Genomic DNA, 15,334 nt, shown 5'->3' on the forward strand with positions numbered 1-15,334 from the left:
GATTGTTATGATATGGCGATTATATGCGCAGGAATGTGTACTCGTAAAATAATTATGATTGTGCAATAGTATGCGCTTGCCCCGAGCTTTGGATATTCTCAATCAAGGTATCCTTCACTGGGAAAAGCCCTCATTGTACAATAGCATCGAATCAACAGTCTTGAAAACATGCTGTAAAGCTAGTAGCTAGTCGTCTAACACTAATGCAACACGATTTAACTTCCAACTGAACTTGGTACAAGGAAAATGAGTATCACAAAATCGTTTTCATAATACTTTCTCTAACAACCTGATCTCTAACTTCTATATGTTACGTTGTATTCCGGCCTTCCAGTTACAAGGTATATTTGCCAGCCTCTAGTAACCACCGTACGCCTGTTGCGAGTTCCATTCCTGCTCGGGCGGTTGTTGGTAGCTGTGGAAATTGGACAAACCTGTTTCATATATTAGACAAAGCTTCGCTATGGAAAGATGAAAAGTTTTGGGCAGCTTACCAGTTGGGTAGTTCATAGTGGTCTGTTCTAGTCTGCACGCCAGCCTTGCGAAGCATTGCCTCATATAGATAGCCTTCGTCTCTAATTGGGTCTGGGCCATCCATAGCGAGATATGTCCTGGGAAGCCCCTTCAAATCTGCCCAGACAGGAAAGTTTTCCCCTTTTTTCTTTTCGCTTTCGGGAACATTCAATAGAGACAGGTATTTTTGCCATTCTTTTTCACCAAAGACTGGTGCCTCAGCGTTTTCTTGGTGGGATACTACCTTTTCGGCCCACCCAGGTGGTACTGACTGAGGGCCAGAGTATACAAGAACCGTCGGGACGATTAAGCACTGACCGGAAAGTCCTATGGAGGGATGTCGGTCTCGCGCGCGGACAGCCGTTGCAGCAGCCAAGTGAGCACCTGCAGTGGCACCGCCGATATACAGCCCCTTATGGATGTCACCTCCGTAAGAAGACGCGTTTTGGTTAACCCATACAAGCGCGCTTTCCGCATCCGACAGAATGGTGTCCCATGAGTTCTCTGGGGCAAGTCGATATTCGAACGAAATGATTATGAGATCGTTTCCGTGTCCAATCATGGCCCGACAACCCAAATCGTCACCATTCACGTTACCGGTAGCCCAATATCCATTGTGGAAATAAAGCATGATAGGAAGTGCCGCTGACTTGTTTTGTCCAGGTGAATATACTCGGATCACAAACTTATGGTTTGGCGCGTGTGGAAGAGTGATTACAGCGTCCTTGGCGTTGACGCTGGCAAGGACGGCCATTGCCGGTTCCTTCAATAGAGCCATGTTATCCAAGCTCTGTTGGTTAATGGTTTCTCGAATAGATGCCAAGCCCTCATTGTGATTGACGTATTTTGGCTTCGTTGCGGCGAACTGCTGTGGTTTAGTGTTTATGCATTTTGGCATGCGATGATCCGTGAACATACTGTGTTCCATTCTTCAGACATCTTCGGAGGCGCCATATTCGTTATATCGTGCTGTAAATTGATCGCTAATATTATAGGCAGTAATGCAAAGACAAGTTTATCCACAGTATTGTTGTGTTTGGAAGTGATCAACAATGAGTGTAAAGATCGATTCGACACGTTCTATATTTGAACCTTTTATTGGTTTCGCAACTGCTATCACCTTATAGCGTATTCTCTGAAAATGACGTAGACATATGTAAATAGGTGTAAAGCATTAATGGATGGCGGTCCAAAACACTCATATGGATCATCCCGGACGAAACTGATGAGGAAGCATAAGGCTCTTTAAGGAAATCGGGCCCGCTTTGAGAATAGGTTCCTTTAGTAGCTTTCAGCTAGTACTCAAAAGCCTCTCCAGCGCAGCAACTAGTAGGTAGCCTGCTCAGTAGTAAAGACTAATACACGAGTGTGAAGATACATGTTCCTGAATGCGTGAAGATAGTGACAAACTTGTTGGAATACGATAATGAAAACAATCTTTATTGCATTATATCATCATAATGGCGGCTTGCATATTAACTTGTCAGCTGCGAATAGCTGTTTTCGCCAAAACCCGCAACACTACTACCTAGCTTCAAATACCTATACGCAGGCCAACACACGCCACATGCGTCCTTATGTCTACGTAGCCACTAGCCCTTCAAAGAGATGCTGCAAGATTATCCAAGTCAAGTCATTCAGAATTGACATCTGCAAAACACCGAAACTTGCTGTAAATGCAGCATAAAATGGCCAATATATTGATCAAATCCTATACACATAAAAATTTAAAATGAGTCTAGATGTTCCAAGTAATTAATAAGCCTATTTGCAGCCGTATCTTTATATTAATCGCCATTTTTGTCAGTAGCCAAACATTGTCGTGTTAGAAAGAGTACCATTTCCAAAGAATGATCGTATATCTTCTATCAGAAGATCAGGCGTTTCCACTGAAGCAAAGTGTCCTCCCTTTTCATGTACTTTCCTTACAACAACATTGCCTCCTCGCTGGGCCCAATCTAGAGGCTATGAAGAAAGTGTTAACACAAGTTCGAATGTAGATTGTGAATTGACAAACTTACAGTCCTGTACCAAATATCTGCCGGGAACTCGGAAATGGCAACCGGCTGGTGGATATAGGGAAGCGTTGTAGAGTTTATAAGCAGCCCGTCCTCAAGGATGTGGTCCTACAGTATTGTCAGCAGGTCTCATACTCTGGAATTTACCGTCTGGCAAGGTCACTTACATTAACACTTTCTTTGTAGAACCTAAATCCTGCGTATGGCCCTTGAATCCAGTACATCAAGGACCAAGTAATGAGCTCTTTCGCACTCCAGATATAATTCTGGACTGTCAAGAACATGAACTCGTATATGTACATGGCAAAGCCAATGGGACTATCGGTCATAGCGTATCCAATCTGCAGAGGCGATGTTTGCTGCTCGAAACGATACCCGCTGCTCTTGTTCTCGAAATTCCAGAATTCTTCGATCACATATCTCTCGTCATCTGTAGTATTGCCTGCGTAATATCTAGCAAAGTCTGTCGAATTGGGTTGGACAAGCCAGAAATTGCTCAGCACCGATAGTACTGACTCTGGATGAGACGATGCCATGAATCGATTAATAAACCCTCCAAGATCTCCTCCTTGGATAACATAATGTGGATAGTTGAGCTGATGCATCAGGTTGTTGAAGGACTCTCCGGCAGCACGAGGGCCAAAGAGCGGATTCGTTGGGGCGGGTGAGAATCCGAACCCAGGTATAGATGGAGCCACAACGTGGAAGGCAGGTAGTGAGGCATCACTAGGGTTGGTTAACGGTTCCAGCAAGTTTTCGACTTCAAGAAAAGATCCAGGCCATCCGTGGATGAACAGAAGGGGAATAGCATCAGAGCGATTGGATCGATGATGCACGAAATGCAGAGGTACGCGTTCTTCATATTCAGAGAATGGCTTAGCATCGACCGTTGTGGTAAACATATTAAAGCTTGTAGTAGAAGTATTGGTTAGCTTTTGAGAGGCGGCCGAAGAAGTATAAGACAAAATCGTTACTGTCTATTGGCTTACCGTGAATTGATTCTCCGTTGGGTGTTTGACCAATCGTATTCTTTGACCCAATAGTCTCGAACAGATGTAGCATTGTGCACGGGAGGTCCATCGCTCCAATCTGGCTGCTTGACATCGATGGGGTATCGAGTTAAAGCAACCTTTTGGTGAGCTAATGCGATGATCTCAGGATTGACCGCCAGCTTAAAGAGGGCTGGACTATTTCCGTATGTTGCATCCCATTCCAATGCAAGTGTGCTGCGAGAGACGGCTAATAAGGCTGTAGCCAACGAAACGTAATGCTTGATAACTGACATCCTTTTTCTCTCCCCGGTTGTTCTTTCACAGATCTGCTCTGGTGGTTGATGTCGGGTCGGATGAAGCCCAATTCTTTTCTTCTTAGTTTTCAAGGCTTCTCCTACTGGTATAAATAGGTAACACTCTTATGAGATCCTTTTATTTGCTGGAGTCCCTGAAATTTACAATAGCGCTGCCATTTGAACAACTGCGAGAATGCCGGAATAGCGGAAAGCCCTAGCTCCTTGGGAATCTCGCCACGTTTTTCTCATTTTAGCTAGTAGCCTCTTTTGGAACACAGCCATTAATCCATAATGCCTCTAGGTTACAGTAAAAGTGTGTGAGTGACTTTCTGTTTCTAGATTAAAGAAAGACATAGCTTCTAATTCATTACTACACTATCTCAAGTTTCCAAAACAGAATGCCTCTTTGGGACGTGTCCACTTTATCTCCCTACAATTTAACTGCAAGTACTCTCTCTATGTGGGGGAGTATAATTTGAACAATTTGTTCGCATAGCCCACAGGCTTCTTGCACAGACTAGCCTACGCACGTAGTTACAATTCTTAATTGCTTAAGCGACTTCAACTTACGTCATGTTTCTGCGTAGTTACCGAACAGTCTTCACAAAGACGTGAAAATGCATAGGGGAAAGGGGTAATTCACGCTCGGTGTAATAACTTGCTCGCGGAAGATTTCTCCATATTTGGCAAACCGTGATACAGTTGTTTTTATTCTTCCGTCTACCGTTAATAACGACTCACGATACATCAGTTATTTAATAACTTGTCTGTTGAGCTTTTGGGATAAACAACTAGCAGCTCCATATATGTGACGTCGCGTAATCAGCAAACAAAGATACTGAACTTTTACAATTTCACAACTCTCATTCTGACCCCAAACATGCCCGAAACTGTTGAAGAGCGCTTTGCTAAGCTGTCGCTCGGAACTGACGGCAAAAGAAATGAAGATTTGACTCCCATTATCCTAGCCACCGTGTACCCAAAACCAGGTATGACTGAAAGGGTAAGATAAGACCTTTTGTCGCTGGCTAATACTGGTAGTCCTGGCATGTTAATAGCGTTCTAGATTATTGAGCTCTATCAACCAATCATCAAAGATGGCGCAGATAAGGAGCCGGGAACTATTCAGTTCCAACTATTCGTTGATGTGAATCCAGAAACTGGTAGTGAAGAGATATTTACGATTGAAAAGTAATAGCTTTTTCTCATGTTTTGGCCTTTGAAATGACTTGGCAATCATTTTGGGTAACACGATGACAATAGGTTCAAGAATATCGAAGCATTACGGCTACATCAGCAAGGAGGGAGTTTAAAGGAGTTTAACAGACTTACAGCTGCTGAAAATCTCCATCCTAAGCCGGTTTTGGTACATGTTGTGAAACCAGTAAGCGGATTCGCTATCTAAAAGATAAAGGCGAGTCATAGCAGAGGCACAGGGTGTTGTATTATCCGGTGTATGGTGCATCAATAGGCAAAGACAAACAGGTAGCAGAATAATAGAACAGAAACCGTTAGGCCCCCGTGAAGAACTATCACGAATCTCGCAAAGCTTCTCGTCCTAAAGACCTTTTGTACATAGGCCAATGGGCCATACATACACCGCATAGTTTTCCTAGCGCTAGTTTCTCTGCCACCTCGGCTTACCACTACCTAATGCCAGGTATAATCGTGACTGCGAGGGTTCCACATAGCCACACGGGGCGAAGAATAGGCAAGCGGAAGACAAAAAAAAAAGACCGCAAGATAACGAATTGCGTACACAGTGAGGGGATAAGCAACTGTCGCACCGATCCAATGTTTGCGTTGCATATACATAATGTTGATTTGAGTGTTCAAAAGTCCTACATTACCTGTTTTTTTTTTTGGTCTTCGCCTGGTCGCTCTAGATGTGGGGTTAGATGGTAATAGTCGCGGTCAGTATGACATGTTTTTAGTCAGAAGCTAGGTTTCTGAACCGTGACGTTCGAACCAACTCGTCCGAGCCGCGCTCAAGAGCGAGCAAATATACCTAGTTGTAACACATATAAGACCACGGGTCAATACCCTCCTGCTCCATATCAGCGTGCAATAATAAACTACACTTCGAAGAAAACATGTCTTCTACAGAGGAGCTAACAGTTCAAGAGAAGAATAAGCAAATCGTTGCAAAGTATTCAGAGGAATTTTGGGGGAAATGCAATGAGAACATTGTCGATGAGCTTTGCTCAGATGATTTTGTGTCCAACTATCCAATGCACGGCCGCCGCGAAGGAAAGGCCGAAGTAAAGAAGATGTTGCTTGAGTTCCGAGAAGTAAGTTGATCCAACGGCTGTGGTGAACCAATTCTACCTAGCCCCCAATCTCGTGCTAATGTTCAGCAAGGCGTTCCCAAATGTCACTTTTCGACCATATGGACCAATTCCCATGATAGCTGAGAAAGACTATGTTGTAACGCGCTGGATTGGCGGCGGCAAGCATACAGGTGTTGCATTTGACGATCTGCCGGCTGGCCAGCTTACCACACCGAATACGGGAAAGAGAATTCACTTTTCTGGTACCACCATATTCACGGTTAAAGATGGCAAGATTACAGAGGAGCTTGGGGAAGAAGGTGCTTTAACTGCGCTACAACAGCTAGGAATCATTGATCCTCCAAATCCGGCAAGCGGGGCCTACAAAACAAGTGAGCTGGCTGGCAATAGAAGCGAACCAAAAGACAAAGGTAGCAACTAAATGATGAACTGGCGATGAGAAAATGACTATAAATCTAATATCATGTCCGAAGCAAATATTAAGGTTTTAGTCCTTCATTCGGCCTCGGTGGATTGAGTTAGGCATTTATAAACACGTAATATTGACGATCAACAACAGTGCTATAATTACCAAATTCAAGATTACTATTAGTCTATTTCTTTTTGAACAAAAAGCCACTGATTTAGTCTATATTAACAAGGACTGTTTGGTGTTTATCCCTATTCCGCTTGTTACTTAAGCTTTGCAAGAGCTAAAGCTGCCATGAAGGAGTTCGCGTAGATAAATGTGTCCCTCAAAAAATATCGCTTCTTAGGGTACCATCCCAGAATCTGTTCCGCCCTTGTTCGATTGGCGTTGTGATTTCCACCAATGACGTCTAGAAATCCAGTATTCTCAGGCTTAAACAATTCTGCTTTGCCCTTGCATCCGAAGTAGAGCGCGTCGCGTTCGCAAAGTAAGCCCACAGGGAACTGATCCCCAACAAGCTCGAAGACAGGATGAACACTGTTTCCATTGATCAGCTGCAGCTTGTTCACCGCCAGCTCAATGGCGGTAGCAACATCGTCAATGTTGGTGAAGCAGTAAATCTGATCTGCTGGGTCAACAGCAATTTTCACAGTGTCGGTAGTGCTGGTTCGCGCTCCTTCAACTAGGGGCCCCAGGATCCGAGTCCAAGCTGCGCCTCCACGAGCCCAGATAAACGATGGCTGAATGACAGCCACGTCAAGGGAACTCCTAGCCGCGAGGACCTCTTGCTCGTACAAGGCTTTCGACTCAACGAGGCCTTCTTCAGGCTGTACTGAACTCGCTTCAGGCGCCATTTTCTGAAAGCTGCCATGAGGGTCTTCAGTCGATCCTTGAGTCCAGATTCCGCTCACGGTAACAAATCCGAGCTTTGGCTGAATCAACTGTTTCTTAGCCAGCTGCTGCTGTCTAAGATTCTCCGCACCCGCAATGACTTTGAGCAGCTTTGACTTCGTCGTTTTGTCGTTGTAGCTGGAGGTGTCCACAATGACGTCTATCTTGTTGGATGTAATGAGTTCGAATACTGTTTGGGACGAGTCGAGGCTGCCCCTGATGGGAATAATTTCGCTCGTGGCAAGTCGGAATCCTTCCTCATCACTCTGGGATACTGCATAGACATAATGATCGCCGCTGCGGATAAGTTGCTCGCTGAGAGCAGATCCAACGTAACCAGTGGGTCCAATAACAAGTACGTTAGGCATGTTGAAGATTGTGTCTTCGATTCCAAAATAAGGCGATAATGTTTCTGCTGATTTTATATATTCTGTAGTGCCGTTGATCTTTTCTCTCGTTGTGTCCAGAGACTTTGAACTCTTTATTGCATGTGTAGTGTTCGATATAGAAAGAGGATTTCGCTTCTTTAGGCGTCCCGTATCAACTCATTTATATCCTGCCATTATGGCTTATAATGTGGATAGCGTAGTACCTAACTGACTCATTGAGTTTGTTTCGTGCGAGATTACAAAGTTGATAGAATAGCGATGTAAAAATTATGAAAGATCTGTCATCCCGTTCAGCTGTACCTCATCAGTTCGTCCGAAGTGGTCCAGCCAGGCACCGGCGTCTCCGCAAGGACGACGCAGCTCTAAAAATGCCATAGAAATAGCGCTAGGTGCGGAGATCTTGGCGCCTGAAATGACGACAAAGCTCCAAAAATGATGTTGAATCAATCGGCTATTTTAGGTCAAGTTTTGCACACCATTGCATCCCTCCAATAACACAACACGCTTAGAACACATTAGACCGCCTAGCGACTAAGTAAGTAAATAACAAATTAGGGCAAAGTGAAGAAAATTAATTCAGCAGACTATTCTATCATTCACATCTTCTTTGATTGAGCGTGAACGTAATTAGCATGGAAACTAATACACTGATGAACGATAATCATGCATATGGTTATGTAAAAGGTGTAGCAATTAACAAAGTGCTATTGCCGCGAGTCGACTAGATCTAAAGAGTGATCATAAAATCTGCAGTGAATAGAATACAGACGCAATCGCTTTGAACATTGCCCGACCGATGATTTTCTAACTTCTTTTAGCCTAAGAAAGATTGCCTTTGGCTTTGGGAGAAAGACTGAGTGTTTACCACTTGTACAACAGAGTTCGTTTCGATGCGACTGACGTGGTCTGCTATCTTCTGTCGTAGGCTCGTAGGGCTGTCAGACGAAAACTCGTCCTCTTCTTCATACGATGTACTACATGCCAGTTCGCACACACACCACAACTTGTGCATCAATGAATCAAGACCTGAGTATAGTAGATCGTCTCATTTTAAAACAAGTACAGAAGGTGAATCTTTCAGTGTTTTAGTCCAGCTGTCGCCCGCTTCTTGGCAATTCCAAATGTGGTGAAGCATAACAAATGCAGTAGTTGTGCTATTAAAATTCCCTCGCTCGAAAATGCCCATGAGCCTCTTGGAAAAGAATGTACGCTTCGCAGGGATATTGCTCTCTGCAGCTGCGATGAAATACACCCAGGCCAGCGCATTCTCACCAGGAGCATAAGCGGGTATTTCTTCCGCAGCTGTTTTCAGGTTCTCTAGAATGTCTTCAATGTCCGGTGGAGGGCTATCATGCAGGACATGGTAGGAATAAATATTGCATGCCTGTTTAATAGCTTCCTCTATCGATTTGAAGATGCAGATAACCCTGTCCTTAAAGGTGCGGTCATCAGGCTCGTACTGCGCCAATATTGTATATTGTTCCTTTAGTAATGGTTCGGCGTATAGCTGTACTCTATCAGCTTTTGTCAGTTGGTGATGGTGACAACGTGCTTTGAGAAGAATGCACTTACACGTCAAGTTGGTTGAGCAGAAATTGTTCCAACCCTGACCGGGAACTTCCCGTGGGTAAATCATCATGCTTCATCGCCTCTACCCAGGATTTGGCCATGTTTAGAAGAAGATGAAATTGATGACCCCCATTCATCATATCTGTGATTATAAGAAGAATTATGGCCGCCAAAATTGCGCTTCTTGTAGAGCCGCTCGCATTCTCGATTCTAGAAAAGACTGAAAGTTTCTCAATTGCTGCGGACTGAAACTTCGATGCCAAAGGAGCCAGCTTGGGCCGCTGAAACCGCAGCTGATTTGCCGAAGCTGCTAATGTTGCAGAACGAACAAGATCATCGACGCAGGCGAGTGGGAGTAAAAGGGTTCTAAAGCCATTCGAGGCTCCATCCACGGCAACAAGTGATGGGGCAATATTCTCCGAGACTTCATGGGTTAGACAGGCGCCTAAGACCCGTTACATCAGGCAGTACATACAGTTGAAGAAAAGTAGTCTAGTTAAAGGGTCAAAAAGTTCGAGGCTTGGTGGTATTGAAGTCGACGCAAAAGCTTCATATTCGAGTGAGCAATACTTTATCGGAAATGTGGTATAAAACATATCCAGACAAAAATACAACACTCACAGAAAACATCGCTTCCTAAAACGCCGTCCATGATGCAAGGATCTGTAGCTCCGGGGTAGATGCTGGTGAATATGCCTGGGGCAATCTGACCGTTGAAGCTCTGGACAAGAACATTAACGTTGATATTGTTTATTGTGTTTAGAGCGGTTTGCGGCGATTGGTTGTTGTGATTTACATCGCTGGATGTTGCTGTGGCCGAAGTCCTTAATCGAAAGATCTCAGCTTCAAGTTCATCGATGTAATCCAAAGTCCTTTGTCGATGTGCACTATGCGACTAATTAGCATTTTGCTCAGAGAAAAATAAAAGCTTAAGCTTGCGGGCGAAGGAAGAAGTGTCAATTACCGCTGGGCTTGAAGGACTTGACGCCTCCTTTTATTAGGTTCAGCTTCTGTAACTGGGTATTGATTCGGGCTCTGGTCAGCTGTAGACGAAGCACCGTTACGTGTTGCTCGTGATGGCCGTCTACCATGTTTTGAAGACTGGGAGAACCTTAGCGATGTTGTTCCCATAACGCGCAGCCGTCTCTCTGGAATTGTCTCCCTGCGTTCACGCGCCGCCTTCTTCGAGTCGTTCTTCTCATTTGATTGTCCGCTGCTAGCACTTTCCATTTTTGCAGAACATAAGGTCCAACTCGCAGTTGGTATCTTCACAATAATACACAAGTTTGTTTCGCGATACTATTCATAAACTCAAGTAGGTGCATTGCACGGGCCTTGCGGGCGTATAATAGCTATAGATGGGTCGAAGTTACTTGCGCGTGAGTAGAGTCGAGTTCGTAGGCGGGAAAACTAGATCGTTTTAGTTTGGTGGCACTATAATAGCAAAACGCTCCGAAGTGGCTGGCCAGGGGCTACTAAAGGAGGGGAGAGAATTACCCTGAGCGGTGCTGCGGAGCGCGCCACCTTTCACTTTGTCAACTATTTCGTCCGAAAATCGAACTGCTATGGAGTCTTCAGCTTAGTTACCGAGCTGGTGCGGCACGCGTTGTCAGCGCTTGGTTGTACATTCTACGTCACTTGGACTCAAGTTGCAAAGATGTCACACAATGGAGGTTAGAATTTAAATTATACACTAGATTATCTACAAATTCTTTTCCAAAAAGTCAAGCTGTGCGGAAATGTTTTCTTCGAAACTGTTTCCAAAGTAATTTGCCACATGGTGATTGTTCAGTGTAACAAATTGCTTTGGCTCTCCTGCCTGCTCAAAGACTTTCTTATGAGCTTCGATGGGTCCAGTGAGGACATCTTCGGCCGCAGCCAGGTAAAGCAACGGGCGCGGGCTAATTCTTCGAATAAAATCTTGGGGCTCAACTTTGCCGATATCGTATAAGCTCCGTAGTGTAATCTTATTCTCCCATGGGGTACCAGCAGCGTCCGAGCGCCGTTTGCCACCATCAATGAACTCAAATGCGGGAGGAGAATGCAGAATGACCTGTCCACGCTCACCAGATGCCTGTTCAAGCGAGTTATCCCAGACCTGTACATATGTTTCTCCTAGTTTGGGGTTCTGTGTTCTTGCAAGTCGATCTGCTTTGCTGCGGTCAATTAATTCTGGTGGGAAACCCGCAGCATCTCGCGCTCCTGACGTTAATGGCATTACGAGTACGACTGCTTTCACATAATCGTCGTTGCCTGCTGATATCATAGCTGCACCACCAGAGTGTCCAATTCCCCACATAGCAACACGACTTGGATCGATCCCTTTTATTTTTCGAGCAAATATGATGGCGTCGTGGTAATCTTCGGCTTGTTGCATTGGATTTACGGCGTTCCGAGGCTGTCCTTCGCTGGATCCCCAGCCGCGATGATCGTAGATCAGTACTGCATAGCCTGCTGCTTGAAAACGGCTAGCAAAGTCAGGTAGATAATGCTCCTTTAATAACGTCAACTGCTAAATGTCAGCACAGCCACTACACGAAAAAGGATAACCGGTAAAATAACTCACTCCTTGTGTCATTACCACAATAGGTACACCTGTTGCTGTTGCTGTTGCCCAGTTTGGCATATACAAATCTCCTCTTAAAGTAACCCCATCCACCGTAAGGAATTCAACACGAGTTGATGCTGCCATCTTCACCGCTTTCAGAATAAGAATGTCGTGTGCCGTTTGCAATGTGTCGTAGCCTTTGTGTGATTATTTTGTCAGAAACTCTGTACGAGCCGCTTTCCGAAAAGAATTGGGGGGGGGAATCGCGTGTTTATATCTGTACAGGATGGATGCATTGGCACGTGGTGATGGAAGCAACACAAATTTTTCGTGCAAGAGACAGTATTACTGCCTAGGTATACAAGGCCAGATATGTCATAAAACTGAATAGTTATTTCACGCTCTCCACTGCGTCGCATTTTTTTGGGCAATATGTTCAAGCATCTAGCAGAATGCCTACGTCGCGAAGAGAAGATGGCTATTGGAAATGCACTAAAGAGCTGTACCTTGGGTAGGTTGTAAAATTTTGGGCCTGAGTAAAACAATTCCAAATATGAAGTTCTCTTCGGACAGTGCCTCACATATTTACTTTGGCCTTCAATTACATACTTCAATAAATCACTGACGTTTTCCCTCAAGACATTAGGGATAGGTACCGTCAAACCCTTGATGTGGTGCAATCAATTACGCTATTTACTAGATGAGGAATAAAGTGACCCATATTTGGCTAGATTCAGTTACTGAGCCTATTCGATAAGCAGCGGCCGATTACTCATGTACAAAATAGGTGAGAAGACGCTTCAAGTATAAGGATGCAAAGTTCTATTATTATGGTATAGGTAGTATAAGCCGTATACATGGACGTAACGACTTTATAGTAGTTAGAAAAAACCATGTCGACATTTGGATCAGTGCATAAATCCCCTTACAATTAAAAATGTGCCTGATGACATTGCAGCGAGTGAAAAATTAGCCACAACATATGATTAATGTTAAATTGGCGAAACAGCAACTCAGGCATTATGAAAATGTATGAAATGTAAACTGAATACAAAGAATTGCAAACTGGCACTAGAAATGTATTCTTACCAGTTTGCTGAGAGCATCCTGCTGCGTTCAGCCCGGAATAGGCATCATGCAGTTCTTACCCTGCAATTTTCATGTGACTTGAAGGCTTGCCACAGCTGCCACTAAGCTTCTCGACGCACTAGCCGCAAGAGGACAAGAGATGAGGAATCCAAAAACTGGAACATATTTCCAAATGGGGAAAGCAGTTTTCAATGTGCCACCGAGAGCGAGGCTCTCCGACAATTAACGCCTGGCTAACCCAGCCGTGAAGTTTGTAAGGGGTGGGTCCTGTGCCACGAAGCCAAAACGCGCCAAATTCGCTCTGGTATTTCGTTACTGTTGCTATTGTTGTGCCCGACATGAGTGTCTTCTCCTCAAAGTTTGCCGAGCCCCTCAATTGAGTATAGTAGATGGAGTATTCTCGAATGTGATGTTACTGACAAATTACCATTGGCATGCGTTTTCACGCACCAGCGGCCGAATTCGATGGCAACGGACGTTATCCAAGATACATGACTCCCGACGCCTCCTCTTTAGCGACCGTTCGGGAGGAAGGTATATATACAGGTGTGTAGCGCATTCTGCACTTCTATCAGCGTCGTAAGAGAAACAATTACAAAGAAGCAATTGACTCCTTAAATAAATCTCCTAACTCTTTTCTGTTCCAAACCTAGTTTTAATTGAAATCGACATTACACCAGTACGCAATGGCTGCCTCAAACGCTTTAGCCGCGACTCTGAAGTCTTTGCACCGTCCCGGCAAACCTCTTATTCTCGCAAACGTCTATGACATTTTATCAGCTCGTGCGGTCGCTGCCCTCCCAAGCTGTAAAGCGCTGGCGACTGCAAGCTATGCTGTCGCTCGGGCAAACGGAACCGAAGATGATGATATGGATGCCCAGACAAATCTCCGCGCGGCTTTGTCCATCGCCAAAGTAGCTGCAGAGTTCAAGAAGCCGTTGACAGTTGACATCCAAGACGCCTACGGAGAGCAGCTCGAAGAAGTGATTTCGGCACTTGTCAAGGGCGGCGTTCACGGAGTCAACCTGGAGGATGTCAATAAGGACACTCAAAAGTTCTACCCCCTCGATCAAGCTGTGGAGCGTGTCAAGCGAACTTTGAAGGTTGCGGAAGAGCTTGGCGTCAAAGACTTCGTTGTCAACGCACGCTGCGATGTCCTGGTTCACGGTGGCCAGCTCAGTGAGGTCCTCGAACGAGGCAAGGCTTACCTCGCAGCCGGCGCCACCAGTGTATTTGTATGGGGCGGCTCGAAGAGGGGCGTGAGCCGTGACGAAGTTGCCACGATGGTGAAGGAATTCGATGGACGACTTAATGTGTCATTGAAGTTGTCTCCAGATGCGCTCAGTGCAGCTCAGCTGTCACAAATTGGAGTCTCCAGGATCAGCATTGGACCTACTCTTCAGTTCATAGCTATGGATGTCTATGGAAAGGAGGCGGAGAAGATTTTGACATCAGCTTCATGAGTAGATTGGATAATTGAAGGGAAATAGAAGACAAATAATTTACTACTGGAGGAGCTTTAAATGGGGCCTAATATATATTTAATTGTCCCTTTATTAGATGATTGCCTTGCATTGACATAATATTTGCCTAGGTATGTTATATGAAGTTTGCATATGTCTAAAAGTGGATGTTATATTCTGCGATTAATGTTTGTAAGTGTTCTACCTGTGTTCCTAACTATGATGTTTCAATCAACGTGGGATCTAAACGCCGGATTATTCTGCCTGATTGACGACATATCTCAATTCCCGAATTGTCCGTAGTTTTACTAGCTACTCTCAGGTCACTCAGATCATTTTATGTCAAGTAGAGACAATACTTTAACAACGCGATTGAAACAACGGAACTGTAGATGTTTCCTGTTTAACATTTGTGTCCACCTAAATTTGTTGTGCATATGGCGTTATAAATTGTCGAAAATGATACATGGCTTTTACAATTGGCGAACTCTTACAAAACTGTTCACCTAGTGAATGCGATGCTATTTCGTTCAAATGTGATAGAGACTGGGTCAGATATTGACGTTCACATTTATACCTGGCTACTCAGCAGCAAACGAACCGCAGTCTGCCAGCATAACAAATGTATGAGCCATGATGCAAGGTTTATCGATATTCATTTAGACGTGGGATTTAAAGAAGCGTGAAAAGTCTACCCACAAAACAAAAAATATCACTATTACTTCATAGAATAAACATCGGTTGTAATATGATAGGTTCGCATAAAGTACCCTACCATCCAATGGTTTAAGCTGGGCAATATGCAAAGCATACGCAAACACACAGACCGGCATATATATATTTATATACCTTTGTAATTTAAAGTA

General features: G+C 44.4%; 8 protein-coding genes across 8 annotated transcripts; 3 read left to right on the forward strand and 5 right to left on the reverse strand.

Moving 5' to 3' along the window:
• Positions 1 to 357: 357 nt before the first annotated feature.
• Positions 358 to 1,452, reverse strand: TrAtP1_013277 (uncharacterized protein; the record flags this gene model as incomplete). Its single annotated transcript, XM_066115852.1, has 3 exons — positions 358 to 415; positions 495 to 1,378; positions 1,432 to 1,452. The coding sequence occupies 3 exons, from the start codon at positions 1,450 to 1,452 to the stop codon at positions 358 to 360; spliced, it is 963 nt and encodes a 320-aa protein (XP_065971952.1).
• Positions 1,453 to 2,316: 864 nt separating this feature from the next.
• TrAtP1_013278 (uncharacterized protein) lies at positions 2,317 to 3,816 on the reverse strand (the record flags this gene model as incomplete). The annotated part of the gene is made up of 4 exons (XM_014088854.1): positions 2,317 to 2,478; positions 2,535 to 2,639; positions 2,699 to 3,440; positions 3,521 to 3,816. 4 exons carry the CDS (start codon positions 3,814 to 3,816, stop codon positions 2,317 to 2,319), a joined length of 1,305 nt encoding a protein of 434 aa, XP_013944329.1.
• An 883-nt stretch (positions 3,817 to 4,699) lies between these two features.
• Positions 4,700 to 5,014, forward strand: TrAtP1_013279 (uncharacterized protein; the record flags this gene model as incomplete). Its single annotated transcript, XM_014088855.2, has 2 exons — positions 4,700 to 4,822; positions 4,886 to 5,014. The coding sequence occupies 2 exons, from the start codon at positions 4,700 to 4,702 to the stop codon at positions 5,012 to 5,014; spliced, it is 252 nt and encodes an 83-aa protein (XP_013944330.2).
• Positions 5,015 to 5,786: 772 nt separating this feature from the next.
• Positions 5,787 to 8,042, reverse strand: TrAtP1_013281 (uncharacterized protein). Its single transcript, XM_014088856.2, has 2 exons — positions 8,003 to 8,042; positions 5,787 to 7,934 (listed from the first exon to the last, which is right to left on the reverse strand). Exon 2 carries the CDS (start codon positions 7,776 to 7,778, stop codon positions 6,783 to 6,785), a length of 996 nt encoding a protein of 331 aa, XP_013944331.1. The 5' UTR covers positions 7,779 to 7,934; positions 8,003 to 8,042; the 3' UTR covers positions 5,787 to 6,782.
• Positions 5,913 to 6,531, forward strand: TrAtP1_013280 (uncharacterized protein; the record flags this gene model as incomplete). The annotated part of the gene is made up of 2 exons (XM_014088243.1): positions 5,913 to 6,110; positions 6,181 to 6,531. The coding sequence occupies 2 exons, from the start codon at positions 5,913 to 5,915 to the stop codon at positions 6,529 to 6,531; spliced, it is 549 nt and encodes a 182-aa protein (XP_013943718.1).
• Positions 8,043 to 8,620: 578 nt separating the features above from the next.
• Positions 8,621 to 10,785, reverse strand: TrAtP1_013282 (uncharacterized protein). Its single transcript, XM_066115853.1, has 4 exons — positions 10,333 to 10,785; positions 9,844 to 10,255; positions 9,372 to 9,792; positions 8,621 to 9,313 (listed from the first exon to the last, which is right to left on the reverse strand). Exons 2-4 carry the CDS (start codon positions 9,962 to 9,964, stop codon positions 8,845 to 8,847), a joined length of 1,011 nt encoding a protein of 336 aa, XP_065971953.1. The 5' UTR covers positions 9,965 to 10,255; positions 10,333 to 10,785; the 3' UTR covers positions 8,621 to 8,844.
• A 285-nt stretch (positions 10,786 to 11,070) lies between these two features.
• Positions 11,071 to 11,969, reverse strand: TrAtP1_013283 (uncharacterized protein; the record flags this gene model as incomplete). Its single annotated transcript, XM_014088858.2, has 2 exons — positions 11,935 to 11,969; positions 11,071 to 11,877 (listed from the first exon to the last, which is right to left on the reverse strand). The coding sequence occupies exons 1-2, from the start codon at positions 11,944 to 11,946 to the stop codon at positions 11,071 to 11,073; spliced, it is 819 nt and encodes a 272-aa protein (XP_013944333.2). The 5' UTR covers positions 11,947 to 11,969.
• Positions 11,970 to 13,264: 1,295 nt separating this feature from the next.
• On the forward strand, positions 13,265 to 14,535 carry TrAtP1_013284 (uncharacterized protein). The gene is made up of 2 exons (XM_066115854.1): positions 13,265 to 13,584; positions 13,659 to 14,535. Exon 2 carries the CDS (start codon positions 13,692 to 13,694, stop codon positions 14,466 to 14,468), a length of 777 nt encoding a protein of 258 aa, XP_065971954.1. The 5' UTR covers positions 13,265 to 13,584; positions 13,659 to 13,691; the 3' UTR covers positions 14,469 to 14,535.
• The last annotated feature ends 799 nt before the right edge of the window (positions 14,536 to 15,334 follow it).

The sequence above is a fragment of the Trichoderma atroviride genome, chromosome 7, assembly GCF_020647795.1.
Source record: "Trichoderma atroviride chromosome 7, complete sequence".
In the NCBI taxonomy this organism is placed as follows: Eukaryota; Fungi; Ascomycota; class Sordariomycetes; order Hypocreales; family Hypocreaceae; genus Trichoderma; species Trichoderma atroviride.

Coding starts and splice junctions, on each gene's coding strand:
- TrAtP1_013281 (XM_014088856.2), bottom strand. CDS start 7,778: ATGCCTAACGTACTTGTTATTGGACCCACTGGTTACGTTGGATCTGCT.
- TrAtP1_013282 (XM_066115853.1), bottom strand. CDS start 9,964: ATGTTTTATACCACATTTCCGATAAAGTATTGCTCACTCGAATATGAA. Junction 9,793..9,843: donor TAGACTACTTTTCTTCAACT/GTATGTACTGCC, acceptor TAACCCATGAAG/TCTCGGAGAATATTGCCCCA. Junction 9,314..9,371: donor CTGCTCAACCAACTTGACGT/GTAAGTGCATTC, acceptor AAAAGCTGATAG/AGTACAGCTATACGCCGAAC.
- TrAtP1_013284 (XM_066115854.1), top strand. CDS start 13,692: ATGGCTGCCTCAAACGCTTTAGCCGCGACTCTGAAGTCTTTGCACCGT.